The 19,985-nt window shown below is 40.2% G+C and overlaps 1 protein-coding gene across 1 annotated transcript in view; it reads right to left on the reverse strand.

Annotated features, from left to right (window-relative positions):
- Positions 1 to 19,985, reverse strand: part of MAP3K20 (mitogen-activated protein kinase kinase kinase 20) — a 125,672-nt gene that overhangs the window by 7,208 nt on the left and 98,479 nt on the right. Inside the window, exons 17-19 of the mRNA XM_006035072.2 lie at positions 8,390 to 8,506; positions 6,596 to 6,670; positions 5,221 to 5,371 (exon numbers count right to left, since the gene is read on the reverse strand). Coding sequence (XP_006035134.1) covers positions 5,221 to 5,371; positions 6,596 to 6,670; positions 8,390 to 8,506 — 343 coding nt within the window. The remainder of the gene's footprint in view (positions 1 to 5,220; positions 5,372 to 6,595; positions 6,671 to 8,389; positions 8,507 to 19,985) is intronic.

The raw sequence follows: 19,985 nt of genomic DNA on the forward strand, positions 1-19,985 counted from the left end.
CAGATTTGTACGTGGGGCAGGGGCAGATGCCGGCTGCCCATTGCAGGCTCAGGGCTCCCCACCTTCTGCCCTCCCCCTGGGGAGGTTGGCATGAGGTTGACCTGGGGCCCGAAAGTCCCCATAGGCTTGCATGGGGTTGACATTGTGCGTGGAAGCGCTCATAGGCTTGCAAGGGGCTGACCTGGTGCCCAAAATTCCCCATTGGCTTGCATGGGGTTGACATTGTCCCCGGAAGCCCCCATAGGAATGCATTGGGTTGACCTGGTGCCCGAAAGTCCCCTTAGGAATGCATGCAGTTGACCTGGTGCCTGGCCCAGTGGGCAGGACCTGGTGCAGCAGAGGGTGGGGTAGGAAGGCTCAGTGCTGTTGCTGGGAGCCCTGCTCCACCATGGCAAGGTGCCCTCTGCCCACCTGGCAGTAGCAGGAGTGGTGGCACGGAGTTGTGCACCCGCTGCTGCTAGGTGGGCAGGGGGCGCTTTGCCATGGTGACACAAGGCTTCTGCTGGTAGCACCAAACCTCCTCGCCTGGCTCTGCCCTGCTGTGCTGGGTCCCACCCGCTGGGCTGTGGAGGCCCCAGGGGGAGGGCAGAAGGTGGGGAGCCTTGAGCCTGCAGCCGCTGGCTCACAGCTGCCCCCGCCATGTGCTCTGCTCAAGCCATGCTGCCTGTGGGGGTCAGGAGTGAGGGGCACCAGCCAGGCCAGGGGGCTGTGGGTCGGGAGTGAGGGACACCTGCAGGGCTGTGGGTTGGGAGTAAGGGGCACTGGCAGGGCCAGGGGCTGAGAGTCAAGAATGAGGGGCACAGGTCGGGCTGGGGTGCTGTGGGTCCTAAGGGAGGGGCATTAGCAGGGCCGGGGGGCTGTGGGTCAGGAGTGAGGGGCAATAGCATGGGCAGAGCATCAGCATATCAGGGCTGCTCAGGACCACAAAGCAGTGGGGGGAGGCAGCCACAGCTGGACCGGCATCCTGGTGAATGAAAGGGGCAGGGGATGCTCTGATTTTCCATGATAAAATATCCAAAATCAACGTAAAAATTTACAGGTATTTAGAATTTATTTTATTATAGTGATTGAGACACTAATAAGCTTCCAAACTGCTTTAAATTTGTAAATATATCAATAAAACTGTGTGTTCAGCGGATACCTATATATATATAGTAGCATTTAATTTTAATCACAGAAAAAGGTGGATTTGGGGGGTTTTAATCAGAGAATTTGCATTTTTAAACAGGATCCCTGGACATGAGTGAGTACAACACTGGCTAGGATACAGCAACTCATGCAATATCTTGCACTGTGGGTGTACATAGCTCACCTGTACTAACCTAGTTGCTCTCCAGATCATCCATGTTAACTCCATGGTGAAGACAGGCTTTTACAGATCATGTTTAAGGTCTCACTTGCATTTCTAAAGAGAGCTGTATGGCAACTGAGTGTGGGGATCATTATTTTGTAACTAGGGACCTCATCTACAAAGATATTTAGGCACATAATTCCTATTCAGGCATCTAAACACCAGTTGATTTTAATAGAGCTCTAGCTCCCTTGCTCCAGCTGTGACTGCAGTCTAGATCATCCTTTTATGGAGGCAAGAACTTCTGGGGAGAGTCTGTGGGGATGAGAGACTGTATTGGACTTCCTCAGAAACAGCCTTCGAACATCTCATCTCCCAGCAGAGCAGGACAAATCTATTGCTATGGATCAGCAGGCATGACATGATACAGCATGTTTGTGTGCAATATGACCAATCATTATATTATTACTCGTGTTCCTACTATGTATTATTTATACTATAGCATAGTAGAGCTTAAAGGGCCCAATCAGGATGGCAGTTACAGGGATATAAAAAAAGCCTCTGTCCTGAAGAACCATAGGCTGTATATAGGGGTGCAGACAGAAGTACAGCTCCCTGCTGTAACTGAGAACACTTTGCAGGAAGCAGTCTGAGTTATAACAATCTCCCAGACCAAACAAAAGTTCATTGCTGGTTCTAGGGGGGAGAGGAATCTAGCTGCTGGCTGGGAGCCTGCAGCCAGTTTCTCCTAGCAATGGCCCCTCCTCCCTGCCAGCTGTCCTGTTTTCAGAATGAGGGGGGGAAAGGGAGCAGAGGGAGCTCATTCTAGGGGCTCCCCAGCCAGTGCTAGAGGGTGAATTGAAGCCCCCCCCCCCCGAGGCTGAAAAAAATGAACTTCCTCCACTGCCTTTCCCACCTCCCATTCTGAAATCAGCTTGGAGGCTGGCAGGCAGTTCAGACACAAGTTACACAAGATGCTATGTTTTGAAACATCTTCATCTGAACCCTTATGCAATGAGGGTTCAGATTTTCACCCAATTGGCCATTTTTAAGTGGTCTGTAGCCATGCACTTGTGTTTGGTTATGGCTATAGACTGCTTTCTGTGGCCAGATCCGGCAAAAAATGTCATTTTTGTCTGTGCCCTAGATGTCTCATTTGATGCAGGTCTTTTTGTCCCAAGGTTTGACCTGGATGAAAACAAATACTGCATTTGTATATGATGCCCTTCCTAGCTGCTTTGCTGCTCTCTTCCAGCAAAAGCACACACCTTGGCCTGCTTGTCCCAGGAGAAAGTGCAACTTTACAGATGCACATAGCCATGTCCTGGGAAAAAGCATCAGCAAATTTTATCCTGCATATGTGAAGGGACTTGAAGCAGCATAGTGGAACTGTACATCTGCAGGATCCTGGGACAAACACGATATCGTACAGTCTTGCAAATGACAACATGTGACAGGATATAGAAGAAAAGGAAAGGGAAGAAAAGGAGGCAAAGGTCACAGCAGGGAAGGAAAAGCTTGAATTATTATACAGTACAGTACACAATACAGACAGTGGAGTTTGTTTATGAAATTAAAGAGGCCAGACATTATAGTGTTATACTAGTAATCCAGTCTTTCTGGTATATTGGTATCTGCTGTCTGTCACTTCGATTGAAAAATACTTTTAAACACGAGCCCACAATAGAATTGGCATTCAAAAACATAGTTCACCAAATGCAAACATTGAGCAAAGCCTGTACTAAAGGGGCCCCTTTTACTTAGACTATTTTTTTTGCTGACTGTGTAGATCTGTGTAAAAATGTTAGTTTGGGTGAAGGGCAGGTTTTCAGGCAAAGTTCTGGTAGATCAAGGTTAAATCAAGGATGGAGGAAGTCTTACCAATGTAATACTAGTAATTTCAGTTCAGAGCCTGTTGAATTTGTCATGTTCACTAAGCTGAACCTCAAGAACTCTAACAAACATTGCACAAAATGATTTTGATGCTGGTTATTGCAAGTACAGGCTGGCCCTGAGAGTACAAGTTGGGGTGTGTTGAAAGTTTTATGCAAACTTGCATTCTTCCCTACAGCACTGCTGATATTTAGTCACACCTATGGACTTGCTAGGCTGCTCAGTTTACAAAGTGAAGCAATTATCTATCAGCGCAAGGATGCACATATTGGGCCTCTTCATGGCTCTGCAAGCAGCTCAGTGCTCATGGCCCTTATGCATACTTATCATCCCCCTTTCTGCCCCCCCGCTCCCCTCCTTTGAGATACCACCAGATACCTAATAAACAGGCACAGAAATGAATGCAGAACAATATTCCTGATGTTGGGACCTGCCTCTGCCTCTAGACCCAAAGGGAGAGAGGTGAAGTGTGGTAGGGGTATGAGGCAAAAGGAACGAGCTAACTAGAGCACTCCTGCCCCCTTGTGCAGTGCAAAGAGAGGAAGCCTGGATAAAAGCTACTGAGAGCAATGGCTTCTAGAAGCCAGGTGAAGATTGAGCTTTCCTTTAGGTCTCCTTCCCTTAGGACAGCTGGAGTAGAGGGAAGAAATGGGAAGATCCTTTCACAGCTGGCTCCCCACCTTCTTACTGGCTGAGAGGCAGTTTATCAGCATATGGAGACAAGAGAAATGCTTGCTCATCACATATTGATTACTGGGCTAAGCACTGGAAAGATAGAGGGGGAAGACAGGGTAAATGACATCTTCTAAGCCATTTGATATAGTTTCTTTCAACCCTGTACCTGAAGTAGCTTTGAGCAAGAACTGGTAGATCTCTGCACCATTGGTTCCTTGGACCCTGCCCATCTACCATGTACATGGGTTCTGGAGCAGTCCCTGCCAAGCTGAGCTGTGCCAGGGATTTGTGTGTGTGGCTTTCCTCCCCTGTGCTATGGAAACAAGGTTGGCTACACAATCTGGGAACCCAGAGGAGGGAGCTTGATCTGTCCAGTGATGCATAGGTGCAAACTCCACTAATGTGCCTTGAGATACAATATGAGTTCCAGCTGGGAAAGGCTTACTAGGAAGACAAAAAAAGCAAATGTATGCGAGAAAGCAGCTCAGACAACCGAAAGAAGAGGAAGACTGGGCAAATGGAAGAAAACATCTTCAGGAGTATCAATAGCCTGTCTAGCCCTTGATTACCACTGAACTTCACCACTGGTGGTTTAGTTTAAAGGTAAACTGCAAATAAAATCTTACTATGAACGTGGAAGACCAAGAGAGAGTGAAAGCGAGCATGTATATACACATACTAGCATCTTTTCCTTCATCCATCACAAGAGCTCAGCTGTTTTTTGGGGTCCTTCAATGCTGATAGTTAAGTGGAAAGTCTCCTTTAACACAGATGGGAGGCAGCTGTGATTCTGGAGCAGGAGAATCTCAGTTTTACCACTACTTGTGCTGTTAAGTTCCAAATGCGTACAGTATGCAGCATAGTTGATTTCACTGGCTAAAAAATATCTTTAGCAGTGGTTTACAACCTGGGGTCTGGATAAATGACCCCTGGGGGGGTGTCCATGATGATGTCTAAGGGGGTCCATGAAAAATGACAATGATCAATCAAAAGTATGTGAATTCCCACACTTACAATTCAAAGGGGTCCACATCTCCATTCAAAATTTCTTAGGGGTCCACAAATGAAAAAAGGTTGAAAACCATGATTTATAGAATCAAATTTCATCTACTGCAGCAGTAATCCCCTGTACACAGGCTGGGCTATTTATCACATTGCTACCTGGCATTTTAACTTTTTTTCTCTCCCATATTATATTGGCATGTAAAAGTTCTGCTAGGCTGCCCCTGGCCTTATCAGGACATTACAGCTACCCCAGATCCCTGGAATGGGCGCATCTTGCTAAGATAGAGAGAATTTAATTTAGTTTTTGCTATTCATTTTGGTAGTAAAAATAACATAGTTCAACCATACTGACTTACTTGAGTTGGACCTGCTTCGTGGCTTGCCCTCTGAGTTTGGGAGAGAAGTCTGTATCACAAGCTGTATTGACTTCACTTCATCCTGTGCTTTTATTTTGCTCCACTGAATTGCTTGGATGTGTCGTGTGATTTTGGGGGTTCTAACATCACTCTGTTCAAGAAAGAACAGAACATGGTGACTGGGTGGGACTCTATCCAAATAACATGCCAAGTCAAGGAATTTCCAATACTAATTTGAAACAAAGGAATATAAACCGGAGGGGCCACTTATCCAGAGTCTTAAAAACTGTCCACGCTAGCCTTTTCACACACCAGAGCCTAAAAGCACCTCAGGAAAACAAAACCAAAAGCACCTAGACTGTGCCATAGGTAATAGGAAGGAAGTCAAGAGTACTGACATTGGCAAAAATGTTTTGAGGTTAATATATGCCCTGTCAATTTGTATAAGGGATTTGTTTACCAAAAGCATCCAATGGGATCTCCCATAGTTTTAGAATTCAGAGGATTTGGAATAACAGCATTCTGACTGTGTCCAAAGTGTTATGATGCATTGCTCTTTCGGTTTCCATATTGCACAAGGGCAAGGATTTTACAACATATATATTTTACTAATGGCCAAATCAAGTTGTACATCAAGTAAATAGCCTCTTGCTGAAAGAGCTAAGCACTAGGCAGATATTTTTGCAGGGGTTCCCCTCATGGTAACTTTTCTACCATAGCAAGTTCTTTAATCCTACAGTCAGTCCCTGTGACTCCTGTGAGGAACTACAGGCTGAAAGGAACCTGGGGTTATTCTTCCTGCAAGAGAAAACCACTGTTCTTCACTTCTGAGGCAAGCAAACAAGGTCCAGAATTTTCCTATTCACTGCTTGAATCCATACCTCAGGACAGAGCTGAATTTCAATTATTGGCCTCAGTGTGAAGCTGGTTTTTATAAAGCACTTTTGTAAGTAACCAAAACCTTTTTATATAAAGGCTAATTTCTGTCACATTAAACATTGCTAAATTGTCTCCAGATTGTATTTTATGTTTCTTTTCATTTCTCATAGCATCTCTTCCTCCTCCTGTTATTTCTCAGCTCTGCTAATTAGCACTTCACCAGTAAAAAGGTAAGAAACATGGTTTCTTCAACTAACAACTACAAAACTGACCATTCCTTCAAGTAAAAGGAATTTTCTTACTTTAGGAAGATTGTTGCCCCAGTCAGGAGTCTCAGCACCCAAGCTCTGCAAACATTATTCACATTTTCATCAGAACTTGAGATTTTTTAATGAATTACAATGTTGGGCCTTGATGGCAGTACATGGTACAGTCAATGCATGCTACTGGTAGCTCTATGGAAAATATATTGAAAGTTTTAACTTGGATAAGTTACCTCATATGTAATGATATATTCTATATTTTGTTTTTTTTCTATTCCCACAATCCATTTCTCCATTACAAATGGTGGCTGGAAAAAAAACAACAATATAATATTAGAGTTTATTAATTTGTCTGTTTTATTCTTTATTATTCCTTGAAATACACTGCTAAAACTTAAAAAAAAAGTCTTTCCTTACAGATTTTTTTTCTTTGTCCATGTGACAAAGTAATATTTTCCTTATATTTTATGGGAATTAAATCAATAGAATTCAGAATTGTCTGCTCCCCTGTTTGCACAGCACATTCATTGTGGCAATTAGCAGTAATATGAGTATGCTGAAAATGGTATCCTTAGATATTTGCTTTCAAAGAGGAGCAAAAAAGAACATTGAGTTTATTAAAAATGTTTTTGGTGGCAAAGTTTTAACAACCAACAAGAACAAGAAAAAATACTTAAGATGCCTGAAGACATTCTCTTCCAGATGTGAAAGTGTGTCAAATCTTAAGGTTACTGTACCTGGTTATCTTTTAATTTAATTTTACTACTGATAACATTTTAACAAAAAAGTATGCAAAGATCAAAGCCCCAAGAAATTAAATGCAAAAATGTGTCTTAAGACAGAAAATGCAAAAGAAACAAATCATAACACTAAAAGTTCCAGAGCTCCAGGGCTAGGTGACAAGAACAACAAAATAAGTATGAATTGGAATGGGGAATTCTGTGTAGTAAGCCCTTCATAGTAACACCACATTTTGTTACATTATTTCCTTTTATTTTCCCCTCTGAGGGCCTGGATCAGGCAGTTGTTCCTTATATGAAATATCAGTGAAGGCAGAGTTTGGAAGGAATGTGTAGTTAAAGACATTCATGAGACTTTTTCCATCAGGACACATTAGAGGGGCAGTCTGGGTTAGCCATCAGAAGGTTGTACATTTCTTCATTTAGAAGTGTGTAGTGTTGCCCTGGCAAAATAGTCATGGTAGGGTGCATTAATTAAAACAATGATATTAGCAAGAGAAAGAACATCCTGCCTATTAACAAAATCCCATCTCCTGCCAAGATACTGTCCATACAGTACTAAGGGGCAGATTCTGGGAGCAGGTAAAACTGTCCAATGGCCTCAAGTTGAAAATGTTCAATAATTTATTGCCACCTTGCTGAATTCTAATGTGGAATGTATCTCACTATCAACTTCATTTTTTTGCCACTCTCCCCCATTTTCATAATAAAACTTTGTCTTTGTACAATCCTAATAGGTGTTGAGGAAGAACACTGAAGTTAAAGGCCGTTATTGATCCTTACTGTGACTCTTCTATGCATTATCTGCTGAATTCAGTACTGATGTCTTTTTGGAATCAAAGTTCCTTATTTTGCGCTGAACTCTGATGTTGGTAGTAACGTTTTTCTTTAAGCTTCTATTACGAGAGCCAAAATTTCTAACCAAGTCAAAGTTTTGGAAAAATACAACTATCATTTGAAAACTTCATTAACTGCAACAATTTCATCGCCTGTATTTTTTCTTTCTTTAAAAAATATAAATACAGAAAAAATTAAATTGAGATAGAAAATATTTTTAAAACATTTTCTTTTCACATCACATTACCATTAACATGATCCTTAGCTTAAAAGTGAATTGTAAAAAAAGCTATTATGATACAAATCTGCTTTAAAATGTGCATTTTTTTAAAAAAGGTGTCAAGAGACTGAACTTCCACAAGCACAAAAGTCTACTGCTGTGGTATTTTAATGTCTTTGTTTGAGTTCTATGAACTCATGAAAGATGTAAGCCTGTAAATAGAACCCTACCTTTGTCATCTTTAAACTCTCTGCATCAGGTAGGTTAGTGTTGAATGTCACATCTTTTATGTAGGTTATTGCAATTTCATCCCCATCCATCTCCATGTACATTTTCCATTTGCAGTCCTAGTCATAAAAGAGGATAAATTTTAGAATGCAAAGGGGGAGAAACCCCCCAAATCAGCAAAGTCCTATATGTATTAAAACTATCAGAGTTTTGGAATATATTCTTACTACATTCCTTTTTAGGAGAAAAGTATCCAAAAGGAAAACCTTTGATTCTCTTAGCAGCACTCCTATTAGCTTTCATCCAAGAAACAGTTGTTATGTTGATACCATGTTCTGTTTTCTGAAATGGTATGATTTATTCTAAAGTACGAAGGAAGACAGTGTAAGTATACATTCTTTCACAGGTAAATACTGTTTCAGAAGCAGGATTGAGTGGTTTCCAAAAGCAAGTAGAGGCAGAATAACCGGGCAACAGTAAGAAGCTAAATTAACTGGGAATAAAGCTGATAGGGCCAGCAAGCCCCAAGGATTTCTTCCTAGTGAATCTAAGAATAAATGATCATAGGGTCTGAAAAATGCTGTTAAGACTACTACTCAAATAAAGAGGCCACAGACTAAGTATTATACCCCACATACCCAAAATACTGAGTACCCTCAATTCCTGCTATTTTCACCTGGAGTTGCTGAAGAGAAATTTCAGCATTTATTATCAAATAACAGCTCTTATCTTGCAAAGTACTTCAGTGCATGCTTAAACAGTCCTTTGGGTTAAATTGAGGTCAAAAGACCGAGTCTTTTGCCTCCTACAAAGCGCAGACTACTCTGAGCCTGATCCAGCAGAACACTTATAGGCTTAGAGTTAAGCCCGTGATTTCATTATACCCACTGACCTCATCTAGGGGACTTTTAATTGACAGATAGAAGAGTTTATTTGAGTTTTTTTACTGATAAGTGGATACAGCAGAGAGAATGGGAATCAGGACACAAGGGACATCTGAGTGCCCAACAGCTTCTATGGTTCTCAGTGGGACTTGCTGAATACTGATCATGTATAAAAACTGGCTTCTTCATTTACAACTTTGAGATCTTTTTAAAACCCAGTCTCTTATCTGGCCTTGCGGCTCTGATGCTAAATTGCCACATGACCTGTGGCAGCACTTAGAACCAGGAGTGTTGCACATGACTTTGGCAGGATCTAATCTATTGTTTGCCAAGTACTTTCAGATCCTTGGCTGGAAGATGCTCTTTCATTAGTGTTATTACTGGCTTGAAATAATTCTCATGTCCATCATGTTCAAGGTATGCAGAAGTGTGAATGGAGACAGAAGGGCATGTAGAGCAAATTCTTGCACAAGCATTTATGTGCACAAACAGATGGATAGGTGCATAAAAAGCATCTATTTGTGCATGCAGGCATCTGCTTCTGAGTGCACATACATTACTCATATGCAGAGTAGGTGCTGAGCCCTCAAAAGTCTCAAAACTTTCACTCGCACACTGAATGAGAAATTGTAACTTAAAAGAAATCCAGACTTTAATAATTTTGGAACCTCAGCACAGTAGCAGCAAAAGCTGCTTATGCAAGCATATGGCCCTAAATGTCCATCTGTTTCTGTATTTTACAAACATGGTTGACGTGAGAGTTAATTTAAGCAACACCACAATGACTAGCAGAGCAGGGGGAAATATATATATTTTATGGTTGTGATATTGGACTTAGACATAGGAGTTTGAATTCAATTGCCATCTCTGCAACAAGCTTCATATATATGCCCTAGGTAAGTAATTCAGGGCCAGAACCAAAAAAATGTTATTAGGCACCTAACCTCCCATTGATTTAGGCATTTACATAGGTGATGGGCACTTAAATATCCTTTTGGATACTTCTGTGCCTCACTTAACTAAAAGCAGGTAACATAAAATGTTGTGGTTTGGGATCACAAGCGTCCTGTCTTCCTGCTTTGTCTCTTTAGATTGCTACTGTGTAAGAACATAGGACTGGAAGGGACCACCTGAGTCAGTCCCCAACAATTGGAAACAATATGAATTAACAGTGCTTAGCATAACATGGCCCTGAACTCAGATGTTATTGCAATCCACGTACGCAATAGCAGAATGAGTCATTTATTTAATATAATTTTTACTCCCTGCAATATTGTTCTTATTCCATGCATTTCATACTGTACCTATAAAATCCTCCATGGTTTTATGGTGAGTAGACTTTTCACAGAACTTCATAAATACAAGAAACGCTCCCTACCCTGCCACTCTGAGATGCCAGGGATCAGGTAGCATGGTTTCCCAGTTGTAGCATTCATGCTGCTGTCATTTATTTATGTCCAATGACATTTAATTAGAAAGTAAAATAATACATTCACATAATATCAACTTAATGTTGTCAGTCTTTTAGCAAGAAGAGTTCTTTGCAAAAACACTTTAAATAACTTTATTTTCTACTTTGCACTAAAGAATCTTCTTTCAGAATACCTCTGCTTTGGAAATCAGTATTTCGTGCTGGATCAGTAAAGCCAGACCAAATCAGACAAACCAAGCTGTTTTAAGAAATTATGTGAATTATTATGGAGGGTGTCCTGTCTCTTGGTTCCAAAGAAAAATCTACCATCATTTTGTAAGAATATAAATCTGTCAACTCCCAGTATCTTCAGCACTATACTGGATCAGGCCCACTGGAACAAGCTCTTTGATTTGGTCTGGAAAGAACCATTTTGCCACATGTGGACTGTGTGCTACAGGCCAGAGATGCTAAAAGAGTGCGTTAAGGCACTAAATCTCCCCTCTAAGGTCTCTGGACAATAACCATCTTATTCTATTCAAGAATTATTCCTATTTCATCTTTTAAAATACTCCTAAAAATAGGTTGGCTTTGTGAACAATATACTTGCAGGATATAGTGAGATGATTTAGCTGGACAGGTATTTTATTTAAAAGAATGCTAACCATTTTGTTTAGACAGATGGTAATAACACCTGCTTTTGATATTTAAAGAAGTTAGACAACACCACTGCTATACTTTTCTGTATTAACAAATTGGTTTTGATGCAGCAAAGAATATAAAGATGCACTTAATCCAACTCTGTTCAACCAAATGCTTAGGTACAGGTTTACTTTATTCAGTGGAGCTATAGCATGTGCAAAAGTTCTTTAGTGAATTGAAGGCATAGGATTTCTTAGATGAACATGACATTCACTGTCAGGATAAAATGGAAAATTCACTTATGTTGTAAAAATGTTTTTATTAAAAATATTCAGCTTAAATATATTTATGCAATGTCCTCCATAAAGGAGTTTTTAAAAAATACACATAACCAAAACATTTTCCTTCTGGTTTTGATTGCAATAAATAAAGCAAATTTAAGTTTTAGATTATGCAGAAACAGCCAGTTGCTTATCTATGAGGTATAAATACTACAACTTTGAGTGCAAATACGCTCTGAACTGCGTTCAGAACAAGCCAGTAAATCAGCAATCCCTGAAAATGGTTGTAGGAATAGAAGAGAATAGCACATAATAAGAGTATTCCAACCCAGAGTTACTAAGATCCAGGCTACTAAATTAGAATATTTCAAAAATTAGAGCTTCTGTTTATTTTGGTCATTATATTCCCAGAAAACCTACAAATCTTAATATCAGTAACAAACAGTGAAAAGAAAAGGAAATAAAAGGAGACCATCAGCACTAAGCTTTAAGCAACAAAACACACCTCACAAAATAATAAGTTAAAACACACTCTGGGGAGTGATCTCATTCTTCAAGGAGGCCTAAATTTAGGCTTCGCTTTTAAATAAATGGTTGCAATAAACTTATTTATTTATTTATTTTTTAAGATTCAAGGAAAAATGGAACCAGCATCCTAGCAGGCAACTGGATATTGAAAAACGTCAGATGTAATGCAAGATGAAACAAATAGGGAAAAAATGCTGGTCATGCTGGTATTAAAAGTAGTAGCATGTTGATGATCTAGGCCCCCAATAGCTCCTTTACATTCTTAGCTATTATCTATCTCAGCTGCTGAAACCTGCTGTTTTAAAGTCATGAGAGTTGAACATCTAGTAATAGCAGTTGGGTTATTTATCATTATGTATAACCCTGCTACACTATATTTTATTATGCTGGATTTAAAGGAAGATAACACAATTATGGTTAATTTGCTTCTCTTCTTTATATATATAGTGTCATGACCCACCACTGCTTTGTCCCATGAGATATTTTTAACCAAAAAGAAATCCACAAGAAACTCTCCCTAAAAATTCCATTAATAACCTCTTGTAGCGTGTATAGGTTGCAGGGTCTGGAACTAAGAATGTTTTAATCTCTTCAGCAAAACAATGTCTCATAATGATGTACAGGACTATTGCTGCACTGATGAAGAATCATACATAATTCAGCACCTTTCACTTGGCACCACTGTGATATCCTCATTAGTAGTGGCTCACAGTGGCTGTCAGATGGTGTCCATGCGAATGCAGGCATTATATTGTCTTTGAGATGTGCAGCTGCTTCCATGACACTGCCAGTATATAAAAACATGACGCCAGTTTGTTTTATTTAGTGCTAAACCTTCCAGTTTGTAAAAACAAGGCTGACACAGAGCCTGACATGAGGCAGTGAAAATAATTAGCTCTCATTTTCTCAGCCTCCTATTTCCTTCTCCCTGCTGTGTTCTCTTTCCACTAAACCACCACATGTCAGTCGAAATGGGAGGCAATTAGTGGGCTCATTTCAGTCCCCACAACTGTGCTGAAAAGAAAGTATTTATGATGGCACAATGAACAGCTGAAAGATTAAATAACATTTGCCTTTTGAAAAGAAAATGACTTCTAGCTAAATGGGCAATTTTTGATTATTCTCAAACAAGCTTAGAGTAGTTGGTTTTTAAAATACAAGAAAGGAAAATGAGTCATTTTTAGGTGAAAGAATCAAATAAAACTTGACACAGTAATGCAAATAACTGATGTTTTATTGCAAAATATGTAAATGTGTTATACCCTTAACAATGCCTCGTGTCTCAGGTCAGGGCAGATTGTTGCCAACTAGACACCGGTACAAGGGAAGGTTGCTTCACTGCATTTTTTTGTTTCATTTGTGTATGAAAAAAGGGCTTTAGGGAGAGGTGATCTTAAAAACATAACAAAACAAAGCAGAGGAGAAATATATGTATATAACTGATTAACTATCTGGCTACTTTGAAGACCTCTCACTCAGAGAAAAGTCCCTGATTATTTGGAATTTTGCTCGAGTAAGGAGTGCAAGGCTGGGAACTTGAAGTACCTAAATCTCCAATCTATCATTAATACAAATCTCTTTCCTTTGACATTATCTTTTTTTTAAATCCAGCATGATAAAATATAGTGTAGCAGAGTTATCAGAGTTATACATAATGATAAATAACCCAGGTGCTGTCACTAGATGTTCAGCTCTAATACCCTTCAAACAGCAGGTTTCAGCAGCTGAGACAGACAGAGTTCTGCAATAAAAATGGTTCTGAGATTTGCTGCCATATTTACAAAGGTCTCTCTACACTATGTGGTTACAAGCAAATAAAGATTTCTAAGGTCCTGATTAACATTATAAAATAAATTGCTAGTTCACCTATTTGTGAATGTAATATTTTAAAGGTAGAAACTTGAAAGATACCATTCCCCTTTCCAGTCACTGTATATCCCTTCATACATGACTAAACAATGCCCGGCATTTTTTGTAGACAGTTCTCAGTTAACACTAGTGATACTTTGGCTCCAAACATGGGTCAGGCACCAAGTCAAATATGCCTTAATTACTCTAAAAGGGTATGGCCGGAGGCTATGGCCTATGCCAAGCTTTCAGCTTTATTTTCACTCAGTATTTGGGTTGCAGTAGGGCAGGGTATGGATAAATTATAGGTGGTGCAGCTGCTCAGAGATTCCCCCTATCAGCCCAAGAGAGAAACACACGTTAGGAGGCATAGGGTAGGCTGGACCAATGAATGCCTTTGGATCCAAAATGCCCATGTGAGGAGTTACATGGCTTCTGCTCTAGGCTTTGTTCTGGAGCAGTGAGGTCAAGGCAACAGATACTGGTTATAGCTCCAGATACAACGATTAATGGGGTTTTGTTCGTCTGTGACAGCAGGGAGTGGAAGAGGGCAATTTCATAGGAGGTATACTATAAAAATAAAGGTATATAATGAAAAAAGTTCTATTGAGAGTCAAGTGAACAGGGTGAGTCTATGCATCATTGAATGCCTCTTCACAGTTCAGTAAGAATGCATGTTTCACAAGGGAATCTAGGCACAGCTTCATATATGCTCAACTTTTTAAGAGGACAGATCTGATTCTGATGTTGCATACCCTGAGACTACATCAAAAGTAACACTATCTGGATTAATAGAGTTTTTTATTTTTAAACTTACATAAGACTAAAACAACATCCAGGAGTTCCCTTCCTGAAGTAAAATATGGTAACTTCAAAATACCGCTACTAAGTTTCAGTGAACAAGTACACTATTATTGATATACCAGATTGCTCAAATAAATAAAACACCTTCATTAAGTTGTATTTTATTGCATGGGCCATTTTTTTAACGTTACACAGTCCACAAAAATATATTCCCTTCTATCAGTCTATTGATTAAATTCTAAAAACTACTAAGAGATTTTTGTGACAAAATTAAAAAATATTAGACAAGTTACGAGCAAGAGAGAAAAAGTGCACAAGTATTTTGAAAGTGGTGTAACATACCATGAGAAAGAGTTGTAAGATTGTGGTTGTTAACATGCTTGCATAAAGTGTTTTTGCGGTACAAGAGAAAAACTGAAAAGGAAAAACCTTTTAGTTTTAGATAAAAAAACATAACACTATGCTTTTTGGAATGATTATAATCTGATCCCAAAGAGCAACTTTAATTGGTGTTAAAATTTCTGTCTGAACTTAGGTGTCAGTTTCTAGACTTATCGCATTAGGGAGAACTTGGCACAATGCTTCTTTGGAATAGTTCCACTACATTTACTTTGACATCATATAAATAAATATTAATGTAAAAATAAGACATTTTCACCAAAAGACAGGTCTTTCATGTGAGCAAACAGTAACAGATTTGTGTCTAGACCATCAAGTTTTTATTGAATCTTTACTAAGGTCCACAATATTTTGGGGGGAGTGGAGGGAGCAAGAGTAACCAGATAGTCCAATAGTTTCTTCTATAGTAGTTTTATGATTCCTGAAATTGATTAAAATGCTTATTGATGTAATTTCTAATGTTATAGAAACAGTATTCAATGGAATATAGCTATAAATCTGTACAATTTACAGGAATATAGCTATAAATGTATACAACTTCCCTACTGTGGCAATTACACTCCTGGAGACTGCTGAGAAGATAATTATTGCACACAAATCCCATAGGAGAAGAAAAGGGAAAGCAGAAAAAAAAGTTCTACATAGCATTTCCCCCCCAAATCAGTGGCAACGTATAGAGGGTACACGGGGGTGCACATGCACCCCCTGACAAGCCATGCTCCCTGCTTAGGTGATGGGTGGGGTGGGGCAGGCGGGAGGGCTGGTCCCCCCCGTGAGTGCCGGCCAGGGAGTGGGAGCACCAGATGAAGCGCTGCGGTCACTTCCAGGAGCGCCATGGCCACTTGGTCCCGGGGTGGAGGGGCACATACTCCCCCTGACTAAGGTGGCACTAGTCGCCCATGCCCCAAATTATTCCATGATTAGTGTATCCAAGGACAGAATTTGGCTCACAGAACACAACCAAGAAAGGTTGAAGAAATTGATTCTTCCAACCCCCTATAATGGAGGGATATTTTGACAATTATATAGAAAGCCACCAAAGCAAAAATTGGGTAAAATGGTTAACCAACTTACCAACTTTGTTTCTCAATTAAGTTGGGACCCTGAAACTTCCAGGGAAAAAAGAAGTTCAAGGTATGGTGAAAGTTTGGTCTTTCACGTACAAAAAAAGCACACATGAGCAAAGTACAAAGGCAAATGGTAAACCCTAAATTTTAGTTTTTGTGTTCTTTTATCTCTATAACTGTAATACAGCTCAAATCCCTTTTTCCACTTGGGATCTTTTAATGGGAAAACTGGGATAAAAAGGCTAATTAAAAAGTCACTCTGTGGACTCCTAAGTCATCTCCAATTGTAACATGACATCTTTTGCTTTGGGATGTTAGAATTTAATTACCCACTATTTTTATTTCATAGAGTTCAATGTTATAGGTCAACCTTCTGCTCATTGCAAATTATATATTCATATTAAAATAGGAAATGGAATGACCTCCCAATTTGAACTGCAATAGTTGAAAAGGTAATCTACAAACAAGCTTAACTTTACACACATTCCTAATGCATTATGAAAACAAAGGTCAATTTTGCTTCCACTGCCTGCCTAGAAACAAATTCAACTAAAAAAGGGCAAGAAAAAGCAGAATGAAAGGCATATCTATACTGCCTCCACCCACTCACTCCTGCCCCATGGGCACTGAATCCCAGAAATAAGGCAAAGTGGAAGCCTCAGTGTATTGATGAGTTCAAGCCAAGAAGCACAACTAAGACTGAGACCTCAAGAGTATGCACAGCACCACTCTATGCCATTACAGTGCAAGAAAACATAAATTTGAGGCATGTTTTATGGTGACATTCCTTAGAAAGTCAAAAGTTTCACTAAGAAGTACTGCAAGACTGAAAGTTCAGAAGGTACTGTGAAGAACTACTAATCAGAGTATTTATTAAAAAGAACAGGCACTCTCAAAGCCTTCAGTTTTCTGCTGTGCTGATCTCTGCTTATTAGGGAGGCTCATGAAGTCATCCTTATATGTGCTGGTTTAGCAGACTACGAACAGAACTGGGAGCCAGAAGTTCCTGAATTGTAATACTAATTCTGACATTCTTTGCCTGTTTCTCCATCTCTAAAATGGGGATAACACTTAACTACCTACCAACTCGTTATGCATGTTGGTTAATGTATTTCAGATAAAGGATTGCTTTGGGGTGATCAAGTCTTTTAGTTTTAAAACCAGTTGGGCCACTGAGTCACGCTGTAGGCCTGTGCCAAAATGACCCTAACTCTTTTTACTCATTGGGTTTTACACACACACACACGCATGCACGCACACTTTGGTCTTTAAAACAAGCAGGACATCCAAATTTAGACCACTGTGGTTCATCTACATGTTCACAAATGCACTGAAATTACTGTGCATTAAGTTTAGTACTTGGATAACCAAGTACTACATCAATACACAGTAACTGGTGCGACTGCGCAACAGTGCCAGCAAACAGCTTTTTAGTGATGTTAATGAGCAGTAGTGGATTAGCATGGGTTTTGCCCTACACGTTACTGTGCTAGTGCACAGCTAGTGTCTCTTGTAGACGCACCCAGTATAATTTCAAGATCAGACCTGTAATATCTGCAACTAGGTTTAAGGAGCTCCAACATGGTTTTCTTTAACAGCAAGGCCAGGAGCTGCTTACAGAGCCAGGTTATGAATGAGATTTTCTAGATCGGGGTGGCTAGCCTCCAACACAAGTGGCACAGGCACCCTGTGTGTGTGGCACATGGCAGACTGGGAAGGGAGCAGGCAGTACAACAGCAGACAAAACAGGGAACAGTACAGTGGCAGATAGGGTAGGGAATAGAAAGCAGAGCAGCAAATTAGGTAGGGAACACAGAGCAGAGAGTAGGGGCAAGAGAAAGCAATTACAGTGACACTCAGGAGGGGATGGGGCTTAATTTGTGGTATACCTGCCAGAAAAGGCTGGCCCCCACTGATCTAGATAGTCTGCAGCACATTTTTAGTGTGGTTCTATAAAATGTCTTTTCTCATATCTGAAAGGAAAAGCCTCTTGCAATACCTATAAACTTAATCTACACATAAACTTAATCTATCTGGTTAAAGCTCCAATGAGGTTTAAATTGATTTGGTTAAACCATTTTTCAAACTAGATAGAATTCTGGAGAAAGTCTTAACAGCCCAAATTGACTTAATGTCTTATGTGTTCCAGTGCTTAGGGATTAGGGTTTATGTGTTCTTAGAAGTCTGTATGCATGACAACAAAGGAGGCATCTCAGGGAAGGAACTCTTACTATGGCACAGACCTCAGAAGTCAAAACGTACTTTCTCCACTGAAGGTACTGTCTACCATGTAGCAGAACCTAAACCAGCAGGCTTAGGTAGTGGTAGCAATATAGTCATGGTAAAATGGAATGTCAGCTAATGGCAGTGTAAGCTAATTTACCTTATGTCTTGGGTAGGTTTTGCAGGATGCACTGAGCTGTGGCTAGACTGCTGCCCCTGCCAAACTGTGAAGTAACTGGTTTACTGTACTTCTCCCCATTTGCAAATTGGCCCTCTCCTTGTCCTGCAGCTACTGGAAAACACATGAGTTCTGTGGAAGTTGCTCATTTTCCCATTATCCATGTATCTAACACAAGAGAATAAGCTGGTGCCTTAAGACCTCTTTCTCCTTTGTACAGATGCACAAGGAAGGGGATAATATGTGCTTTAAGCATCAGAAGTTAAGAATTTTTGCCTGAGAAGTCTAAGAAATAAAAAATAATGCACATAATATTGTAGCAGTTTACGTTTGAAAAAAGAAACTGAAAAGAAAATGTAAAAGAAAGACAGAAATCTATAGGAAGCAACCCAAGGAGGTTTTGGAACTAGGTAAAACAATTTCAATACTACTCCAAATCCCTACCAAAGATAAACCTACTTATTCCTTTCTGCAGATTAAATGCAGTATCAAGTAGTGAAATCAAGAGACACCTAAACACCATAAACTTCAAAAGCAAAGCAGTCAGGTAACAGAAGATGAAGGTCATAGGAATGTCGGAACAGAAAGGACCTCTCAGTTCATTAAGTCCAGGTCTCTGCATACAGGCAACATTTTGTACCAGTCTACATGAACATCCACTTTGGCACACCACAGCCAAATAGCATAAAAAGGGTATATGTATGATTTAGAACAGGGCTGCCCAAGTGGCAGCCCACAAGGGGTTAAACTGTAACCAGTAGGGCTTGTTGGCATGGCTCCAGAACCTGGAGGTGAAAGATGCTGTTGCTCACCACTCCACTGCCTTGCCCACCACTGAAATCAGGGTCTTCAGTTGTTGCTGGTAACTCAAATCAACATCAGAGGAAAGGAAGGTGGTGAGAGGCAGCAGAACCCCCTAGGTTCTGGAGCTGTGCCAACAAAGTAGCTCTAGAAGCTGGCCTGACAAGACACCATTCTGCCATTGGAGGTGGGTCATTTATTTCTGCAGCCCAGATGTGCCCCACTGTGCCAAATAAGCTGGGCATCCCTGATGCAGAAGAAAAGAACGATATTTCTGTCACAAGCTAAGGCATGCTTCATTCATTCACCCTTTCCATAAAGCTGGCTAGTTTTAGAAAGATTTTATTCTTGAGCCCTGGCAACCTAGGTGAAGAATAAGAAAAGCTATGGGTCAACCTACATCTGGGGAAAAATTACATGATGGATGGGCTTGACTGGGTCAAGGTTAATAGTGCAAGAATACAAGTTACACAGAATGTAACTAGGTATCTTTGAAACCACTAAACATAATGCAAACGGGTGAGTAGCAGGA

This window comes from Alligator sinensis, unplaced genomic scaffold (assembly GCF_000455745.1).
Source record: "Alligator sinensis unplaced genomic scaffold, ASM45574v1 scaffold1469_1, whole genome shotgun sequence".
Classification (NCBI taxonomy): Eukaryota; Metazoa; Chordata; order Crocodylia; family Alligatoridae; genus Alligator; species Alligator sinensis.